A 19018-nucleotide genomic window follows, 5' to 3' on the forward strand; every position below is an offset into this window, starting at 1 on the left:
GTACCAGCACAGTCACGCCTAGCAGTCTGATAGGCTGCGCGGACTGAATCCGACAGTGTCTTGCGACGGCTTTCTCACATAAGTGTGCGGCCGCAAAAGCGCCGACTGGCAAAACGAAAAGACATGACACGTGTCACCGTACGGGTCCAACATGTTGGCGATCCTTTGAAGGCGTGCGCGCAACACAGGGTCCATACCAGCGTAATTCGTACGAGCACGGGCCGGCACGGCAACAACAGAGGTTAGCCGAGAAGCATGGAGTTCACGGAGTCGCGGCAACCGGAAGTGCCCGCTGTTTTGAAGAGCGTGTCAGTGATGACGGTATGTCATGTAAGATTAGAAGGGGCGTTGGGCGAGGAGGGCAAAGCGGCTTTGGGAGAGAAGACCAGCCGACGAGTGGAGGGTAGCGAAGGAAACAGTTAAACGAGCGATCGCAGCGTTTTGATCATCAAATGCATGTAACTCCACTATTACGGCACCGTTTCGAAAAATTCTCACGGCTACGTGTTCATTGTAAACTCGTGCACAACTGTCACACTACAACTAAATTTCGACCTCTGGGTGGTTTAGGGGCCCTTTAATATGGGTGCTTATTAACAAGGTATCGAGCTTCTGCCTGAATTATTTCTGTATGCGGTTTAGCATAGACTTGCGACATTGCAACTGTGTCAATCTCTCCGACCCTGCCCTGCACGTGCGTGCTGTGGGGGCACTACAGTGCGCACAAAATGAGACAATGCGTTTTTTTTTTTTTTAACACAAAAGTGCTTTATGCTAGAAACTTCAGTGACGTATTTCCGTCACGGAAATGATGTAGAAAAAATTTACACGATCAGATCTCAAAGAAAAAAAGTTCCGTCAACGGGCATCGAACCCACGACCGCTCGGTTCGGAACAGCAGATTCCGGGCACGCTACCCACTACGCCACGGACGCAGACTCTAGAGGCTTTACAAACGCGCCTTTGATATCTACCACTCTCCCGTGTCGCCAAGGTGGTGATCCCCTCTGGCAGCGGTAAAGTAAAGTAATTCGTCGTTACTGTGGCCTCCGCGATTAGCACCTGCAACGCGTTACACGTCCGTCCCATTCGGCGCGTTTTCAATAGAAGTTCAATTTTGTCAGTGCCTTAACACACCGCGAGGTGGCGATCTTAGACCAAGCGTCGTAAAAGCGTCGGCCTCTCTGCGACGCGCGCCTGCCTCACCTGGCTGTAACACCGCGTTCACCGCTGACGCGCTCGCCCCGAGAAAAATCGCGGCTGGGCTACCGGGGCGGCAGGACGCGCTTTGCGTTTCCCTCTAGTCTGGCCGTGGTGTTCAGTCACATTTTAACATGCCGCGGGATGGCGACCAAGTTCAGCGTCCAATATGCGACGCTCTTCTCGCTATCACACCTCCTTCTCTGATTACGCTTTCACCGTTAACTACTACAGCTTCCACAAGGGTTTGTTTAATTGTTTAACATGGACGTTAGTCTTCGGAATGGAGATGTACCACCAATAATCGAAGTCGGTGCATCCACGTTAAACGGTGCTATAATAATATCTGGTGTTTAACGTCCCAAATCCATGATGTGATTATGAGGGACGCCGTAGTGGAGGGCTCCGGAAATTCCGACCACCTGGAGGTCATTAATGTGCCCCTAAAGCTAAGTACATGGTAAATGGGGCATCAATATACATTGTGCACACTCTGTTATATCAATTCAGTTACTTCTGTAAGGGCACGCTTTACTTTCGTGTTATTCCGATTCCTATGAAGGAGGGATCAACCATCTTTTTTCGAAAACCAGGGTAATATTTTAGGAGTGCATGAATTATGCAAGTATATGCACTAGTTTAGACTTATACTTCATGCACAATATTTCCTTTATATTGAAGTTCATTGCAATGATATCCACCATTATTGTAAAAAAAAAAACAGTACAAATCTGATGAATCAACAGCTCTCCATCATCCATCCCGATCAGAACTGGTTGGCATCTAATTGTCCACTCCAGTCCAGCCAGTGGGTCTCATGCCAGCGTACGAGCTGTACATAGTATACAGCCGAATTCTGCTGTATAATGAATACCGCTACAACGAAATTTACATCACAACGAATAATTTTTTATTCCCCGTCAGCCGCCCATAGAAAACAATGCAAACAATGTCTCATCACAACGAATACTTTTTCTGGGTACTTCTGCTTGAAGTTTTCACGAGTGCCACCACATAAGGAAAAGGAGCTTGCCTAGGACTGCCGCGAAATTGCGCTATAAACTTGACCATTTCTCGTTGGCAGAGCCGTGCGGCCACATCGCAAGACCCGTGTCTTCATCAGAGACATGCTTTCTGCCACCACACGCACATCCTGGTAAATTCTTTGACGTTGAGATGCTCGGCGACAGATCGTCCATCCGCCGTGTTGCTGCCGGCCGGTTTGACGCGCGTGCGGGCCACGCAAGAATCGTTCAAGTACTCCCACCATTGTTTTTTGACATAGCACTCAGAACAAAACTACTGCTCGTCGTCACAAGCCCTGCTATCGTGAATGACATCCACGGCGTTTTGAAGGCACACGCGCGACCAGTGCGCACCTAGTCCAAGGGTAACTGCATTCTGCCGCAACCGCTGCGAACACAAGCGCGGTTGTGTCGATGCGATCATGGGCGACCGCGAAAGTGCGCACGCATCCAACGTATGCGCGCCGACTCAAAGCAATGCTGCGGTCAAAACCGCAGTAGACGCGATCACAGATAGCAGCGACGCAGTTCTGAAGGCACGCGCACGGCCAGTGAGCACAGATTGAAAACGGGACTACCGTTTGGCGTAACCGCTGCGCAGAAAACCGCGGTCACTATCGTCACGATCATCGATAGCAAATACGCTAAAGTACGCAGCGAACACTCCAGAAGAAAGATCAAGGGCAATAGAGTCGTAAAGCGGCACGAAGCGTTTCGGCTTTCCTTTCGCTCGCTTATGACTGTGGTAGTGCGGAGCTTCGGCACTTTGTTTTCAGTTAGCCTAGCGAACTTTGGCACGCTCCTTCGCGGCGCTACGTGATCGGCACGCTTCGAAGGTAGCCTGCATATAGTATTTCCTCGTGTATAACCTACGTCTATAACTCGCGTATTGACGCAATGCCGCCTTCCTTGCATTACCGTGAAGCCAACTAGCGCACTGAAATTCGCGCATAACCTGCACCTCGAGTTTAGCACTAAATTTTCGGTATATTTTGTGCGTGTTATACGCGAGAAAATACATTCACTCGGTGTGCAGCCAAGTACGTCCACGTTAGCGAGAGTTAAATGCAAAGGACAATGCACGTGCTTGCCGGGACCAAAGGACGAGTCATGATCATCAGATCTTCCTAACTTTTGTGGTCTATAGATGAAATTTTGTTGTAGTGGGATTTGACTGTAATAGCACCGGTCATCTCGAGGCACACAATGAAGTGCACCAAGAAAGAACCGGCATGATGTTCAGTCCAAGCCGTCACACCGGGGTTAATCATGCTAAAGGTACATGAGTGCAGAGAGAAAAGTTAGGGGTTCCACGCCACTCTGGAGAAGCCGCTGGAGTTGACCAAGGGCAGAGAACTTCAGAACCCCCGATCTAGGGCATGTGAGTCGCACTTTCCGGGTCACACCCAGGCAGCCTGAATGAGTTTCATGAGCCCGTGAAATTGCTATTAGATTAAAGAAAAAACGCAAAGCCTTCCGGTTTGGCCCGCTCTGTAACTCGCCTGCTGTACCTCCTGTCGGCCAAGCTGGTTCAAGCGACGAAGGTCATCGGAGTAGTTGGTGACTTCGTGAGCATAGCTGCGTGCCTGGTGTAGTGCTTCCTCTGGCTCCAGTAAAGGTGACACCAGCTGCTGGTAGCCCGACAGCTGAACAAGGGGTACACACACAAAACGGAGGCGTACCGGTCACACTGGGGGGCAATTTTCAATCGACATCGTAACAGGTGTCCACTATTAGCAAATCAACACCGACATGGTGGTTGAGCGGAGAAGAACGTCAAAGAAAGTCCATGTTTTCCATTGCACTGCGGTGCTACCTCAGCAAGCACCGTGAGGAACGAAATGAACGGCATTGAGGCACACTGATTGAAGGAAGCTGAAATGTTGTGCGTGTGCTGTTTAGTTTTTCGGCTGTCTTATTAATTTTCGTTTTTCGAGAACCAATGCTTGTGCTGGACAGTGATGCTGACGACTGGCACAAGTGACAACCACAAGCCGTCGCATGAAGAGTGACCAGCGCTGTTGACAGCCAAGCTAGAGATTGATGACACGATAGTGCATTGGTTCCCAATGGGCTTGGCTAGTAAAGAGTACGAGTGCCAGCACATTGGAACACTTACCCCCGTATTCTAGAGTGTACCTTTACTCAACACTCCACCTAGACCCAAGAAAGCCGGTGGCAGCACTGTCCTTCAGCAGAAGTAGTAGCTGTGTACGAGCAGTAGTGGGCAGCTAATTTGCAAGAAGCATGGCATCATTTTCGGTTGAGTGGCAGCACTCAATCGAGCGAGAGACAAACTTCAAGTCGAGGCTCATTCGAGAATACAGCGGTTAAATTTGATTTGTCGGTGCATGTCTATACTGAAGAATGGAGAAAATTCGCTCTTCGTTCCAAATTTTGTTGCGGTTGGTGCTGCATCAGTGAGTGACAAGCCCCAGCCTCACCTCTTCAAGCCCTTCCAGGCGTTGGTACATGGACATGAGCCGAGTGAGGATGCTGCGCCGCTGGCTTGACCCGGTGTCCACCGCCGCAGCAGGCACACGCAGCGCCCCCACCTGTGGCCCCAGCAGGGGGTCCAAAACACGAGGCCCACTGCCCCCTGGGGCACCTGGGTCCACGTTGGTGATGCCCGTCACCAGCGAATCACCCCGGGGCGAACAGAACTGCACGAATCGCACCTGGACACAAGCAGTGAGGATTAGCTACAATTAGCACATGTTGCAGCATAGCAATTTTCGAAGCAGAACAATTGTGAAGCATGCAGATTATGTCACTTTGGTGGAGCCAATGCAGTACAGTTAAACTTGCCTATAACGAACCTCTTTACAACGAATTCCTCGATATTACGAAGTTTTTCTATTCCCCGCCATTACTCCATAGAAGCACGTGTATTTGCGACCTCTGTATAAGAAAGTGGCAGCGGGAGGCACCCTTGATATAGTAACAAATTTTCACCGCCAACGACCAAGAGATTTTGCTCCGAATTTTGTCATTTTGGACGGGCAGGAGCCACATGCATCTTCTGCAACTGCCCCGCCGACGAGTGCGCGAAGCCGCAGCGTCGCGCATGGCTCGCTCAAAGCCCCGGCGACTGCGAGGCGAGAGTGAGCGCTCGTTTGTGCATGCGGGTGTGCGTGAGGCGGGCAGGCGAGGCCTGCGCTCCTTGAGCCGGCTTTCTTGCCGCCGCAAGCGCTTGCGCAGGCGTGCCCCCACTTTCCACCTCCCTCCAAACCTCATCCACCCGCTCGCGGGTGCCACCACGCTAACCGCGCCCCCAATTTTCTTTAAAAATAAAATAGAAAGAAAATCGGCTTTTGCATTGGCAGTGCCACTCCTCGGTTGTTGCAGTAGTTTCTGAACTGCACTTCGTTAACGTGACACTAGGTGACACCACTAAAACAAAAATCCTTGCTCCATGTCGCTACGCTTCGAGTTCGCGCCGCATATGGAGTTTGCTCTTCGTTTTAGATGCCGTGTGCGTGGTTTCACTGCGCGTGCATGGAGCAGCCCCTGACGACGTGCAGCTTTTGCTATTTTTTTTATTGCTGACTGACAACTGTGTTGTCGCTACCGAGGAGATGTCAGATTAGGCGCTGGTGGAAACTGTCCGCGACAACAGTGACAACAACGAATCTTCGGAAGTCGACTCGTCACTGTCGTCACACACTCTGCTATCTTGCACCGCGCCGCAGGTTCATGAGACTGTGGCCTCCGAGATTGGCTCTGGCAACGCACTGTCGCATTGCCGGAGCCAATCTCGGAAGCCACGACTAAACGATGACGGAGCAGCATTGTATTGATGTCCTATCAACGATCAGCGTTGCCATCCCTCACAAACAAGCAATAGAGCAAAATAACAGTTTTTTGCTGCTAAATAAATGTTTTGGGTGAGCTCTGCCTTCAATTCCCCTTGTGTTTAATTTGTGCGTTTCTTTTCTGAATTTTCGTGCTGAAACTGGATATAACAAAAACCTGTTTAAACAAACTTTTTTGGGAATTTGTCAGTTTCGTTGTATCCAGGTTTAACTGTAGTACCTTGTATGAATCCATTCAAAGCTTTTTCAAAGAATCCATTGAAAGATATCTTAAAGTCACAACAACACGTAATAAGTTTGCAGCATGTTCTCAGTGCTGATTTACTGACAGAAGGGGTTTAAAATTCCGAAGCAACATGAGGTATCTGTTAAAGGAACACTAAAGGCAAATAACAATTTATGTCAGAGTGAAAGCTCAATGTATGACAAAGTCTAAAACGGCAATACTATCAACAGCAGTGCCTTACTTACCGAGAAATTAAGCTAAATGTATCACACGGTGAGCGCCACGAGTGGGACATTTTGGAAGTGATCTCGATGACGTGCGAGAGTCTGAATACAGTTAATCACTAGTAATCAAACTAGCTGCAATAAAAAAGAACTTTCCACGCATTAAGAGACGTAATAAAATGCTGCTTGTTCGTTTCTGTTTGATTCATGGAAAAAAGAACCTCTTTGGCGTTGACATGGGGAGCGGCACGCGTGGTTCAAAAGTTCCGTTTTCGCCGAACTTCGCTTCGCCCGGCGCCCTGCTTCGCTCACGCGGTCGCGTCTCAGTGGTAGTTTCGGTATCGCGTACTGCCGCGTCTGTTTTGCACGCTTGTGAAAGTCGCTCTGACAGAAAGTTCGACAAAATACCACATGCATGTGATGTTGCCAGATGCCCGAATGGTGCACGCCGCCAGTGCACGCCACCACACAGTAAATGCGGGCAACGTTGGGCACAGCAACAATGACATGCGAAATACCGCTTTCAAGCAGGTGATTTGAAGTGCGCTAACGCGATGCGGACTACTAAAATGTGATTTTATTTCAGAATAAGCACTTCCTTGGCATAAAAGTAGCACTACGAGGTTTTTGGACCGCTATTTCAACAATCAACGTCGACTTAATATTTGCCTTTAGTGTCCCTTTAAGTATTCTATGGCGTGAGGCTGACTTTTTCTTACCACCTTCAGTTTCTCAACTTCACCCCAATGTTACAGTGAAACCCGATCATACTGAACCCAGGCAAAATCGAATTACCCCTTATGTCTTTGAAAATGACAAAGCTTTAACATTATAGCACAGGAAAATCTATGGCTACATCAAACGAAAATAGCCAGACAGCGCGAAATGCCCCAAGAGGTTGGCTTTCCCTCAAAACAGGTTGGCTTTTTCTCATGGAAGGGCTCTTTCCTGCATGCATCAGGAGTGCGAGTGGTGTGATTAGGAGGGAGCGCGCACAGCAATCAGAAACTACTGCATGCATCAGGAGTGCGAGTGGTGTGATTAGGAGGGAGCGCGCACAGCAGTCAGAAACTACTGCATGCCATCCCACGCTACTAATGACTTCTCATAAGCCAGTTCCCGTAAGGAAGTTCGGCAGTCGCCGCTTGCTACTTCGTGGTGATAGCTGCTCTGAAGCAGAAAAACCTGCCATTTTGCACAAATCTTGGAATAATCAACAGAGATGAATGTACAGAAAAGTAGTCTGATGTCGCCGCAAGGCCGACATTAGAGCAAAGACAGACTAGAGACCTGCTGCGTCTGGCAATGATAAGTGAGCACAGCTGCATGAGAAAATGTTGAAGCTACCTTTCAAAAGGTTCGTGGATTTAGGTCCCGAAAGTTGAAACATTTATTTCTGGCCCTATAATCGAAGACGTTACGAAAGATTTTGCTTCTATGCTCGAGAAACCCAACTTTCATGGCGACTCTGGTCAGCGAAAATAGTTGACCAAGCAGTCCCAGGTGGACGTCAAGAGCATCAGCAGCTGAATGCATCGTGGAACGAAGCCAACAAACAAATGATTCAGAACTGCTTTCGGCACGGTGATCTCAGCGTTTCTTGTGAGGCAGGTGGCAGATCTCCACCTGCTGAGCACAATGAATCCCTCTAGAAACTCAAGTCATTTGTTGGCCCAGCTGTTTGGCTTTCCAAGTGTCGTTTCAGACCAGACGGTAGCAACCGACTTCCGTGTCTATTGACGACGATGTTGAGACTATAAAAGAGTTCGCTGGTGATAGCAACTAGGATCTAACATGTTCCAACGTGTCCGCATTTTTTGATGCGCTTCATGGACTGAGCTTTTTTCTGCCACTACTGAGCATCAATAGAACACTGTGCACTCTAAGTCACTCTAAGCTACTCTAAGTCACTGGACAATGTCAATCAAAAAGTACAGTAGAATCATTGTGGCATCGTGCAACCCGGCACCTGGCTTGACAGCCTTTATAACAGCTGCATTTTGTTCATACAGCAGAATTTCATTGATACAATCTCAGCTGATACAGATTTCGGTCTGATACGAAATTGTAAAATTCCCCGGTCGAATTCCAATGTTTTCAGTGGGCCGAAATTCGAATGTTTTGAACGCCTTTCCATGTCATGATGATTGATACGAACTTTGGTACCAAAACCAATGAGCAACGGTCAAGAGCAGCATGCTCCGGACGCTTTGGAAGTACAAGCACGGCCAGTGCACACACAGTCAGAACTGTGGTTATCGTTTGCAACAACCGCTGGGGACGAAAACGTGGTCCCTATTGACGCGATCATGTATGGAGACAATGAAACTCCAAAAATACATGCGCATCCAACGCTCACCAAGTCAAAGCGATATGCTGCTTGCCGCAACCACGGTGGACAAAACCGTGGAAGACCCGATCATAGATAGCAACGATGTAGTGCTGAAGCACGTGCGCAGTTCGCGCACACGCATTGAAAATGGAACTATTGTTTGCCACAAGCGCTGCCCACGAAGCCACGATCATCGATGGTGCCTACGGAGCTCCAAAGGTACACGGCTAATGCAGCAGTAGATTAAAGGCAATAAAGTCGTAACAAGGCACGAAGTGTTTTGCCGTTCTTCACTTGTGACTATGGTGGAGCGGACTTTGGCACTTAGTTTTCAGTAAGCCTCACACGAAGCTTTGACGCGCGCGTTCGCGGCAGCCAGCTGTGCCGTCCCTTATCAGTCCGTTAGCGTGTGTCCCAGAAAGACACACACGAGTTATTTCAACGGAAATAAATGTTTTGTGCATATATCGCGGTTTGAAAATGGATTCTGCTAGTTTTTTGATGATACGGATACCTTCGCTCCCCCTTGAGATTCGTATCACCGAGATTCTACTGTGCACGCTTAACATGCATTGCAAATGTACAAACAAAACATGAATAGAGACTAGCTTCCATGCTGACATGCCCATGGTGTATGTTTTTAGAAAGTAAAAACCAGTTTTTCATGAGATGCGTTGTGTAAAATTATAGATTGCAGTAGACTCTCAGTAAAAGGAAGTCTCTTAAATAGCTGCTCAACTGAATAACTGTGGCATATATGATTGGTTTCGGGCTTGTATTCTGCACCTCTGTTCATCTCTCACTAAACGGAACTCCTGTTAAATAGAACATGTTTTCCTGGTCCCTTCAGGTTCTGTTTAACGAGTGTCTATTGTATTTACAAGTTTTAAATCTAATTAAGCAATATATTGAACTAAATGCCACTTTTATTTTTGCAAGTTCAATATACCGTATTTATTCGAATCTAGGCCGATAGTTTTTTCGGAATTTCTTTGTATCAAACTCCAGGGCCGGCTTAGATTCGAGGATTTTGAAAAACGCGCCATTTTTCATCAAGAAAAGTGTTGCAAAACTAGCGCCACCTAGACAGTATCGTAGCCGTTAGTAGCCGAGCCAACACCTGGCTCAAGTATGCACGCGAGGCTGCCATTTTCATCTTTGTGGCGAGTGTTGAGGCGAGCCGTTCGTCAGTTCGAGTCTCACTTTGAGTGGGCTGTGTGTGGCGTAGCTCAATGGCACCAAACGAGCGTAGTCATTATAGTGCGGCGTATAAAAGGAAAGTTGTGCTAGCCGCGGAGTCGTCCTCCAATGTTCAAGCCGGGCGGGACTTTGGAGTGGACGGAAAGAATGTTCGTCGCTGGAGGGGCCAATGGGAGAAGCTCTTCGCGTGCGCCGCAACGAGGATGGCTGAATATCGTATGGCGGCAGCGTCCAGGCGTTCAAGGATCGCCTGCGGGTATTATACATGGACTGTTTGCATCAACAAGCCGTTCAAGGATCGCCTGCGGCTATTATACACGGACTGTTTGCATCAACAAGCCGTTCAAGGATCGCCTGCGGGTATTATACACGGACTGTTTGCATCAACAAGCCGTTCAAGGATCGCCTGCGGCTATTATACACGGACTGTTTGCATCAACAAGCCGTTCAAGGATCGCCTGCGGGTATTATACACGGACTGTTTGCATCAACAAGCCGTTCAAGGATCGCCTGCGGGTATTATACACGGACTGTTTGCATCAACAAGCCGTTCAAGGATCGCCTGCGGCTATTATACACGGACTGTTTGCATCAACAAGCCGTTCAAGGATCGCCTGCGGCTATTATACACGGACTGTTTGCATCAACAAGCCGTTCAAGGATCGCCTGCGGGTATTATACACGGACTGTTTGCATCAACAAGCCGTTCAAGGATCGCCTGCGGGTATTATACACGGACTGTTTGCATCAACAAGCCGTTCAAGGATCGCCTGCGGCTATTATACACGGACTGTTTGCATCAACAAGCCGTTCAAGGATCGCCTGCGGGTATTATACGCGGACTGTTTGCATCAACAAGCCGTTCAAGGATCGCCTGCGGCTATTATACACGGACTGTTTGCATCAACAAGCCGTTCAAGGATCGCCTGCGGGTATTATACATGGACTGTTTGCATCAACAAGCCGTTCAAGGATCGCCTGCGGCTATTATACACGGACTGTTTGCATCAACAAGCCGTTCAAGGATCGCCTGCGGGTATTATACACGGACTGTTTGCATCAACAAGCCGTTCAAGGATCGCCTGCGGCTATTATACATGGACTGTTTGCATCAACAAGCCGTTCAAGGATCGCCTGCGGGTATTATACACGGACTGTTTGCATCAACAAGCCGTTCAAGGATCGCCTGCGGCTATTATACACGGACTGTTTGCATCAACAAGCCGTTCAAGGATCGCCTGCGGGTATTATACACGGACTGTTTGCATCAACAAGCCGTTCAAGGATCGCCTGCGGGTATTATACACGGACTGTTTGCATCAACAAGCCGTTCAAGGATCGCCTGCGGGTATTATACACGGACTGTTTGCATCAACAAGCCGTTCAAGGATCGCCTGCGGCTATTATACACGGACTGTTTGCATCAACAAGCCGTTCAAGGATCGCCTGCGGGTATTATACACGGACTGTTTGCATCAACAAGCCGTTCAAGGATCGCCTGCGGCTATTATACACGGACTGTTTGCATCAACAAGCCGTTCAAGGATCGCCTGCGGGTATTATACACGGACTGTTTGCATCAACAAGCCGTTCAAGGATCGCCTGCGGGTATTATACACGGACTGTTTGCATCAACAAGCCGTTCAAGGATCGCCTGCGGCTATTATACACGGACTGTTTGCATCAACAAGCCGTTCAAGGATCGCCTGCGGATATTATACACGGACTGGTTAAGCACCGAGGACCACCAGCTGACGCCGACGGGCCGCATCAAGCGGGCATCACTGTCTCAGTTGGCAGGCTGGGTGGCTGCAGCGTGGGACGACATCCCAGGAACTTTGATCGTGCGCTCTTTCAAGAAGTGCGGCATATCAAATGCACTTGATGGCACCGAGGATTGCGCACTGTTTTAGGACATCGACAAAGAGATCAGCGACGACGACTCGGAATGAGCGCGGCATCTTGATGATGAACCAACTGCTCCGTTTCATCTTCATATTTTCAATAAATGTTTTCTCTTTGTGAATTTTACCCGGCCTACATTGGAGGTAAGTTTTTTTTTTTTTTTTTCGGGCTTCGGACTTTAAGGGGTCGGCTTAGAATCGGGGTCGGCCTAGATTCGAGTAATTACGGTATGTGGGTTTGTACATTTGCTTTCTACCTTCCACACTTCTCAAGTGTCTTTCACAGCTTTGAAATGAACTTATTCAACACATTCACTTGGTTCCTACTGTGCTCCAAGTTCGATTACAACAATCCAGAGCCTTCCGGCAAACGAGCTCACAACAGTGAAAGGCTGGAAGGGTTAATGCTGCTTCAGTTCATGCAAGAACGGCTGACACACCATCTGAGTCAGCTCCATTTGCATGATCGAAGTATACTGCGCGGTAGACAACACGGACAACTAGAAGACGGGGACAAGCGCAGTCCCCATCCGTGTTGTCTACTGCGCAGTATACTTCGATCATGAATCACCAACTGGCCCAATCTTCCACTTTGCTTAGCTACATTTGCATGTTGGCCTGCCTCAACAGATGGCATGTCAAAACTGAGAGCCCCTTCTAGGGTTCCCAGCGGATGTGCTGAGCTTATGAACGAATCTGACAAAGATGAAGCCAGCTAAGAGGGTGTTCTGGAATTATGCTCCAGTGCTACCAGTCCAATGCACCATTACTAACGACCATCTCTCTGCAGATACTGTCGATGCTTCCCATGCAATCGAGAGGGTCTCACCTTCTCGCGCTCGGAGCCCGTCTTGCAGGTGGCCAGTGCCTGACCCTTACGCCAGTCCCAGAGCACCACCCGATTGGCTGTGGCAATGGCCAGCAGGGGCTCCAGTGGGTGGAACGCCAGTGATGAGATCACCGTGCCCTCCCGAGAACTCCACACTTCACTGCCACCCTGCACATACAACATACACAAACATGTCTAAAAGGGGAAAAGCAACACAGTCTCTCATTGAATCTTTCACGATACCTGTCAACCTGCAACCTTAAAGTTTATGAGCATCTGCCTCAGCTGTACAGTGGTTATGGTGCTCAGATGGTGACCCAAAAGTCTCGGGTTAAATCCCGGCCGGGGCGGTCCCATTTCGACAGAGGCGAAATGCTAGAGCCATGTATATACTGTGCGAGGTTATACATATTAAAGAACACCAGATGGTTGAAATTTCTGCAACCCTCCACTAGGAAGTACCTTATAGATAATCATGGTTTTGGCATGTAAAACACCAGGTATTATTACTAAAATTTATGAGTTCAGCAAATTCAACAAGGTCAGGGTGGGTCAGCATTCATTTCTTATTTCTTGTTTGCTCCCCTGAACCCACATCTTGTGGGTGGATACAAAGGCACTTTATTTTTGGAGCAGCAAATTAACAGCAGCAAACTGGGAACAGCAGGGACTGATACCATTGTCTCTTGGTCACAGTGACTTTTTCAGCAATATTGGACACACTGTCTTTTGGTTCTTTTTTTGAACCTATCTGTGTAAACACTTAAAAGTGCATTCTCCATAGTTTAAACGGCACTTCGCACTGCCACAAGTAACTCACAGAAGTACAGAAACAACCCCTTTACTGCAAGCAATTTTTCACAATCTTGCATGGCTGCATCTTTTAACAGCCTTTTGTGAACGGAATGTACTTTCGTAACACTGAACGCAGCACCCGTAACATCCAAGAATGAGCCCGAATTAGAAACCGTTGCAAGAAACTCGAGAAAGCTAGCATGCATATAGTATTTAAAGCATCTTTCCCTTATGATTTCTTGCAGTCAATGCTTCTAAAAGTCCATCGAAAGGAAATTCTGCATAGCTAGCTTCTAAGCACTACCATCTCCGTAGCCGCTCAAGTGCCTTTCCAACACCCGCAACAAGCATAAAATACTAGCAGCAGCAAGAAATTCCAATATAAATATTTGTACTAGTTGGCAGGAATTCGTGGTACAGTTATACACTCAAACCTCATTATAACAAAGTCACATCCGCCATGAAAATAACTTCGTTATATCCGAAAATTCGTTATAAACGTTTATTTGTAACACTGTAGCTATGACAAGACTATTCTTCATTTACTTCGTTATAACCGATAATTCGTTATATCCGTGCTCGTTATATCGAGGTCTGAGTGTACTTCCGCTCCTCTGAAGAACGAAGAAAGAACGTGTTTTACCCCTGTCCCACTTTCTTAAGAGGAGGGCAACTAACTAGAGCACTGCACGGGCCGGATTTTACGGCCCGGGCCCGCTTCATGAAGCCCGAGCCCAGCCCGGGCCCGTGGTTCCAAGCGCGGGCCCGGCCCGGGCCCGGGCGTACATGACCGAACCCAGCCCGAGCCGGGCCCGGGCCCGTCGTTCCAAGCCCGGGCCCGGCCCGGGCGTTCATTACTAAACTAATCCAGGGCGCGCTTATGACCAGGCCCGACCCGGGCCCACTAGAGGATATTAGTTGTTGATGATGATTAATAATGATGCCGTGCGCTTTGTAGCGGGTCATCGGACGGAAAATCCGGTGTGTACATGCATCGAAATGTTGCTTTGCCCGCGGTGGTAGCTCAGCGGTTAAGCTGTTTCGCTGTTAAGTCCTAGGACGCGGGTGCGATTCCCGCGGCCACGGCGGCCGCAACATGATGGGGGCGAAATGCAAGAACACCCGTGTACATACTTATCTTTAGGTGCACGTTGTGGGAATTCAGGCGTCCGCGCCAGTGGCTCGACGCCATCTTCCCTTGGAGAATTCTCGTGTCCCTCTCCTCTCGACCGGACGGGTGGCAGCTAGTCGTAAATCGCTGTCACTTTGCTGCCACCCCGCCCTCGAAGGTTAAACACGGTGGCCGATTGGCCCAATTTTGGCGGGATTTGGACCTTGCTCGCGCTCGCCGAGAAGCGGGTGCGCGCGCGACGAGGTTCGGCAGAGACCACTTGGGGACCTCGAAGGGTGCGTACACGTTTTGGCCGCTCCGGCCGGCGGCGATCCTTTGTTCTTTGTTCTTCGCCGCCGGCCGGCGGTTACGTCGTTTTGTCGGGGCTCCGGCCTCAGCGGGCGCGCGCTACCCTCCGCGGTCTCGAAGTCCCGAGGCAGCGCCTCGCGATCGTGCACCGTATGTTCCTTTTAAGTGTTGCTATGTCTGTTCTACTTTCTTCCGCTCCGTGGTGCGCGATCGCGGGAGCGCTGGCCGAAGGGTAGGTCGGCTCTCCAAACCTGGTTCTTTCTTTGCTTGTTTGTTTCATAGGTGTGCCATTCGCGGCCACATTTGGTAACAATTGTATCAGCTAATTGGTGTCCTGTGTAACTATCTTACGTGCGATTGGCTGTAACGAATTATTGTTCTCTTGTCTTAAAATCCCCCGTAATAAATAACTGATTTGGAGAGTGTCGCCTAGGGTCTCCCTCGCTGCGCGCGACGGCTCGCCGTCCCTTCGCGGTGATGGGCCGAGTTCTCGCGCGCAGCAGTTCGAACGGTACACGGGCGCGGGACGAACGAGGACGCGGCAACCTGCATGAAGCTCCCAGTGCTCGAACCCGCGGTGGTGTTTGGCGCGTACGGCGCCGGGAGCGACGACGACACCACCATATCTGGCGCCCAACGTGGGGCCAGGGGCCTAATCAGCCTCTGGTCGCTGAAAAAAAAAAAACCGAGCTTTTACGCGGAGTGCGGTTGTCGCGTCGAGTTCAGTGCGTCCGTGTACGTTCGTATCTCTTTCTTCATCTTTCTCTTTTCATCCATCCGCCGCTTTCTTGAGAGTTGCCTGTATTACTCATTGTTCGAGCGTAAATTACCCTAGGCCTGGTCTCTGTTGAGGTAACGTGGTACGGAAGGAGGCAAGTACCACTTTTCAAGAAGTATTGTGCACCCGCTTCAAAGTTTCTGCTGCGAAGCGCGGACGAGGAGAGGAGTGCTGCAAGTTTCCGCCGAGATACAACATTGGTTCTTGGCGGCGGGAGTTCGTTGGATAAGCTGAGATCCTCGTCATGTCGTTCCGGAGAGACTGACCTCCCCTGCTCTGCCTTTGATTCAGCGATTCGGTGAGTCCAACGGATTTTCTCTGAACACCGGCGCGTTTCTAGCCCAATTCTAGCCTATTTCTGTAATAGTTGACGCACTATTTCGTGCCCCGTGTTGCTGCTGGTCACGATTTCGGCACATGCCAGCAAAAGGGCGAAAATGGCGGCACAGCCGCCGAGCGGACAAAGACGGGTCATAAAAACGAGCCCGGTCCGCGAAGAGGCGAGCGGCCTCAGGCACCCCCCCGTCGCGTGCGCAGAAGGGGACGCATCCCTGCAACCCCGTGACTATGACGAGGAGGCTGTCCTGACGGAAAGCCGGCCGGGGGGAGACAAGGCAAACCATCCCCATCTGGGCTCTGGAGTTGTCTCTTTTTGTTTTTGGTAGTGGCCCGAAGAGCTGCGAACGGACCGCGGAGTAACCCAGTTGTATATATTTGTAAATAGTTTCTTCGCGTGTCGCTGGTGATGCGACGGCCTCCGGGAGGCGATGCGCCGGGACGTGCTGGTATTGCACGGGCGCGGGCGCTGTGACGTTGCTGGTATTGCAACGAGCGCGTGGGGTCCGAAGCAGCACCGGGTGCTGCTGCCCCAAAGGGTAGGGGGGAAGGGTTCACTTCGCATGGTCCAGACGAGCTCGGCCCAAGTTCGCTTGCCACCTCTTTTACCGCTGTCGACGACCGAGGCGTGTAAACAGATTGGCAACCCCCGGCGCAGAGGTACGAGGTCTCGCACCACTGCATTTGTTATATTTCATTGCCCAGTCTTCAGAGTGGTAATGCTTACATTAAGGTTAATTTGCTCTGAGATTCGGCGCGCGGCATAGTTTGAACGTTCGTCTATCGCCGTCCCTTCCGCGTCTGTCCGTTTCGTAGACAGCACGTCATGGACTTCCATTTCGGTCGGTGTCGCGAATGGGCAGTGTGCGTCCGTGGGAGGATTATCCACTAGTGTCGAGGTCATACGTCAACGCGCTAGTGAAGACCACGCTTACTATCCGGATGAACTGATCAGACGGAGAAACAATGACAAGAGACCGGCCGTACAGATGTTATGCACGTTAATTTGATTTACGGTGGCAAATAAGGACTCCTCGATAAAAGTTTCGTTCGCTTCATCAGGTTATGGATTTCGATATTCGGCTAGTGACTTCCTTGCAGGCAACTTCTCTTTCTTTGGTTCTTCCCATTCTTGATTTCCCGTTTATGCAACCAATGTTTAGATTCTGTTGAGCCTTCACCTTTTGCTTTTACGTATGTGTTTGCTTGAATGTTTCGTTCTTTTTGATGTCGTGTAGTTCATTATCTAGAGTGTTTTGTGCTCCGCGAGTGCTTTGATGTGTTCTCTGCCGCGTTGCGTCGTCGAGTGAAGTCTGCGTGGCCGGAGGCAGCGACGGCGGGGCGGTGGATCGGGCTGCGGTTGCGGCGCCTGTCGCAGTCAAGGCGTCGACGTGGCGGCCGGCGACCGACGCCTGTTGCGGTCCGTGTACGCGAAGACGGGACTGAGGCGAGCGGCACCATTCGGGTCGACTATCTAAGAGACTTTTCGCGATCATTCTGACTTTCATGTCTTCTTCACCGTTTGTACTGTTGCCTATTATTGCCTCGGCGGATGTTTGTTCTTGTATTTCTTCGTTTCGAGTGCTAAGTTTTTGATTGTGGTTTCTGTGCACGCCGGATGTACGCGTTTCATAAGGTGTTGACATTTTTAATTGGGAGAGCTTTAGAGCTAATGTTTGTCTACTTCCTGAGTATTTTCGCCGCGTACGTGTTAATTTAATTTAACGCCCAGGTGTCGTGCCGTTGCGACTTTGTTGCGTATGCTTACTTGGCCGATACCGGAGCTCCAGTTGGTAGGGGGCATTTAAGGAGGGAGGGATGTGGGAATTCAGGCGTCCGCGCCAGTGGCTCGACGCCATCTTCCCTTGGAGAATTCTCGTGTCCCTCTCCTCTCGACCGGACGGGTGGCAGCTAGTCGTAAATCGCTGTCACTTTGCTGCCACCCCGCCCTCGAAGGTTAAACACGGTGGCCGATTGGCCCAATTTTGGCGGGATTTGGACCTTGCTCGCGCTCGCCGAGAAGCGGGTGCGCGCGCGACGAGGTTCGGCAGAGACCACTTGGGGACCTCGAAGGGTGCGTACGCGTTTTGGCCGCTCCGGCCGGCGGCGATCCTTTGTTCTTTGTTCTTCGCCGCCGGCCGGCGGTTACGTCGTTTTGTCGGGGCTCCGGCCTCAGCGGGCGCGCGCTACCCTCCGCGGTCTCGAAGTCCCGAGGCAGCGCCTCGCGATCGTGCACCGTATGTTCCTTTTAAGTGTTGCTATGTCTGTTCTACTTTCTTCCGCTCCGTGGTGCGCGATCGCGGGAGCGCTGGCCGAAGGGTAGGTCGGCTCTCCAAACCTGGTTCTTTCTTTGCTTGTTTGTTTCATAGGTGTGCCATTCGCGGCCACATTTGGTAACAATTGTATCAGCTAATTGGTGTCCTGTGTAACTATCTTACGTGCGATTGGTTGTAACGAATTATTGTTCTCTTGTATTAAAATCCCCCGTAATAAATAACTGATTTGGAGAGTGTCGCCTAGGGTCTCCCTCGCTGCGCGCGACGGCTCGCCGTCCCTTCGCGGTGATGGGCCGAGTTCTCGCGCGCAGCAGTTCGAACGGTACACGGGCGCGGGACGAACGAGGACGCGGCAGCCCGCATGAAGCTCCCAGTGCTCGAACCCGCGGTGGTGTATGGCGCGTACGGCGCCGGGAGCGACGACGACACCACCATATCTGGCGCTGATTAGGCCCCTGGCCCCACGTTGGGCGCCAGATATGGTGGTGTCGTCGTCGCTCCCGGCGCCGTACGCGCCATACACCACCGCGGGTTCGAGCACTGGGAGCTTCATGCGGGCTGCCGCGTCCTCGTTCGTCCCGCGCCCGTGTACCGTTCGAACTGCTGCGCGCGAGAACTCGGCCCATCACCGCGAAGGGACGGCGAGCCGTCGCGCGCA

The 19018-nt window shown here is 50.4% G+C and overlaps 1 protein-coding gene across 2 annotated transcripts in view; it reads right to left on the bottom strand.

Moving 5' to 3' along the window:
- Positions 1 to 19018, bottom strand: part of LOC119386777 (activating molecule in BECN1-regulated autophagy protein 1A-like) — a 125500-nt gene that overhangs the window by 68907 nt on the left and 37575 nt on the right. For both annotated transcript variants that reach the window (XM_049413237.1, XM_037654053.2), the window contains exons 5-6: positions 12756 to 12923; positions 4670 to 4903 (exon numbers count right to left, since the gene is read on the bottom strand). In XM_049413237.1, the coding sequence (XP_049269194.1) occupies positions 4670 to 4903; positions 12756 to 12923 (402 nt within the window). The remainder of the gene's footprint in view (positions 1 to 4669; positions 4904 to 12755; positions 12924 to 19018) is intronic.

The sequence above is a fragment of the Rhipicephalus sanguineus genome, chromosome 3, assembly GCF_013339695.2.
Source record: "Rhipicephalus sanguineus isolate Rsan-2018 chromosome 3, BIME_Rsan_1.4, whole genome shotgun sequence".
In the NCBI taxonomy this organism is placed as follows: Eukaryota; Metazoa; Arthropoda; class Arachnida; order Ixodida; family Ixodidae; genus Rhipicephalus; species Rhipicephalus sanguineus.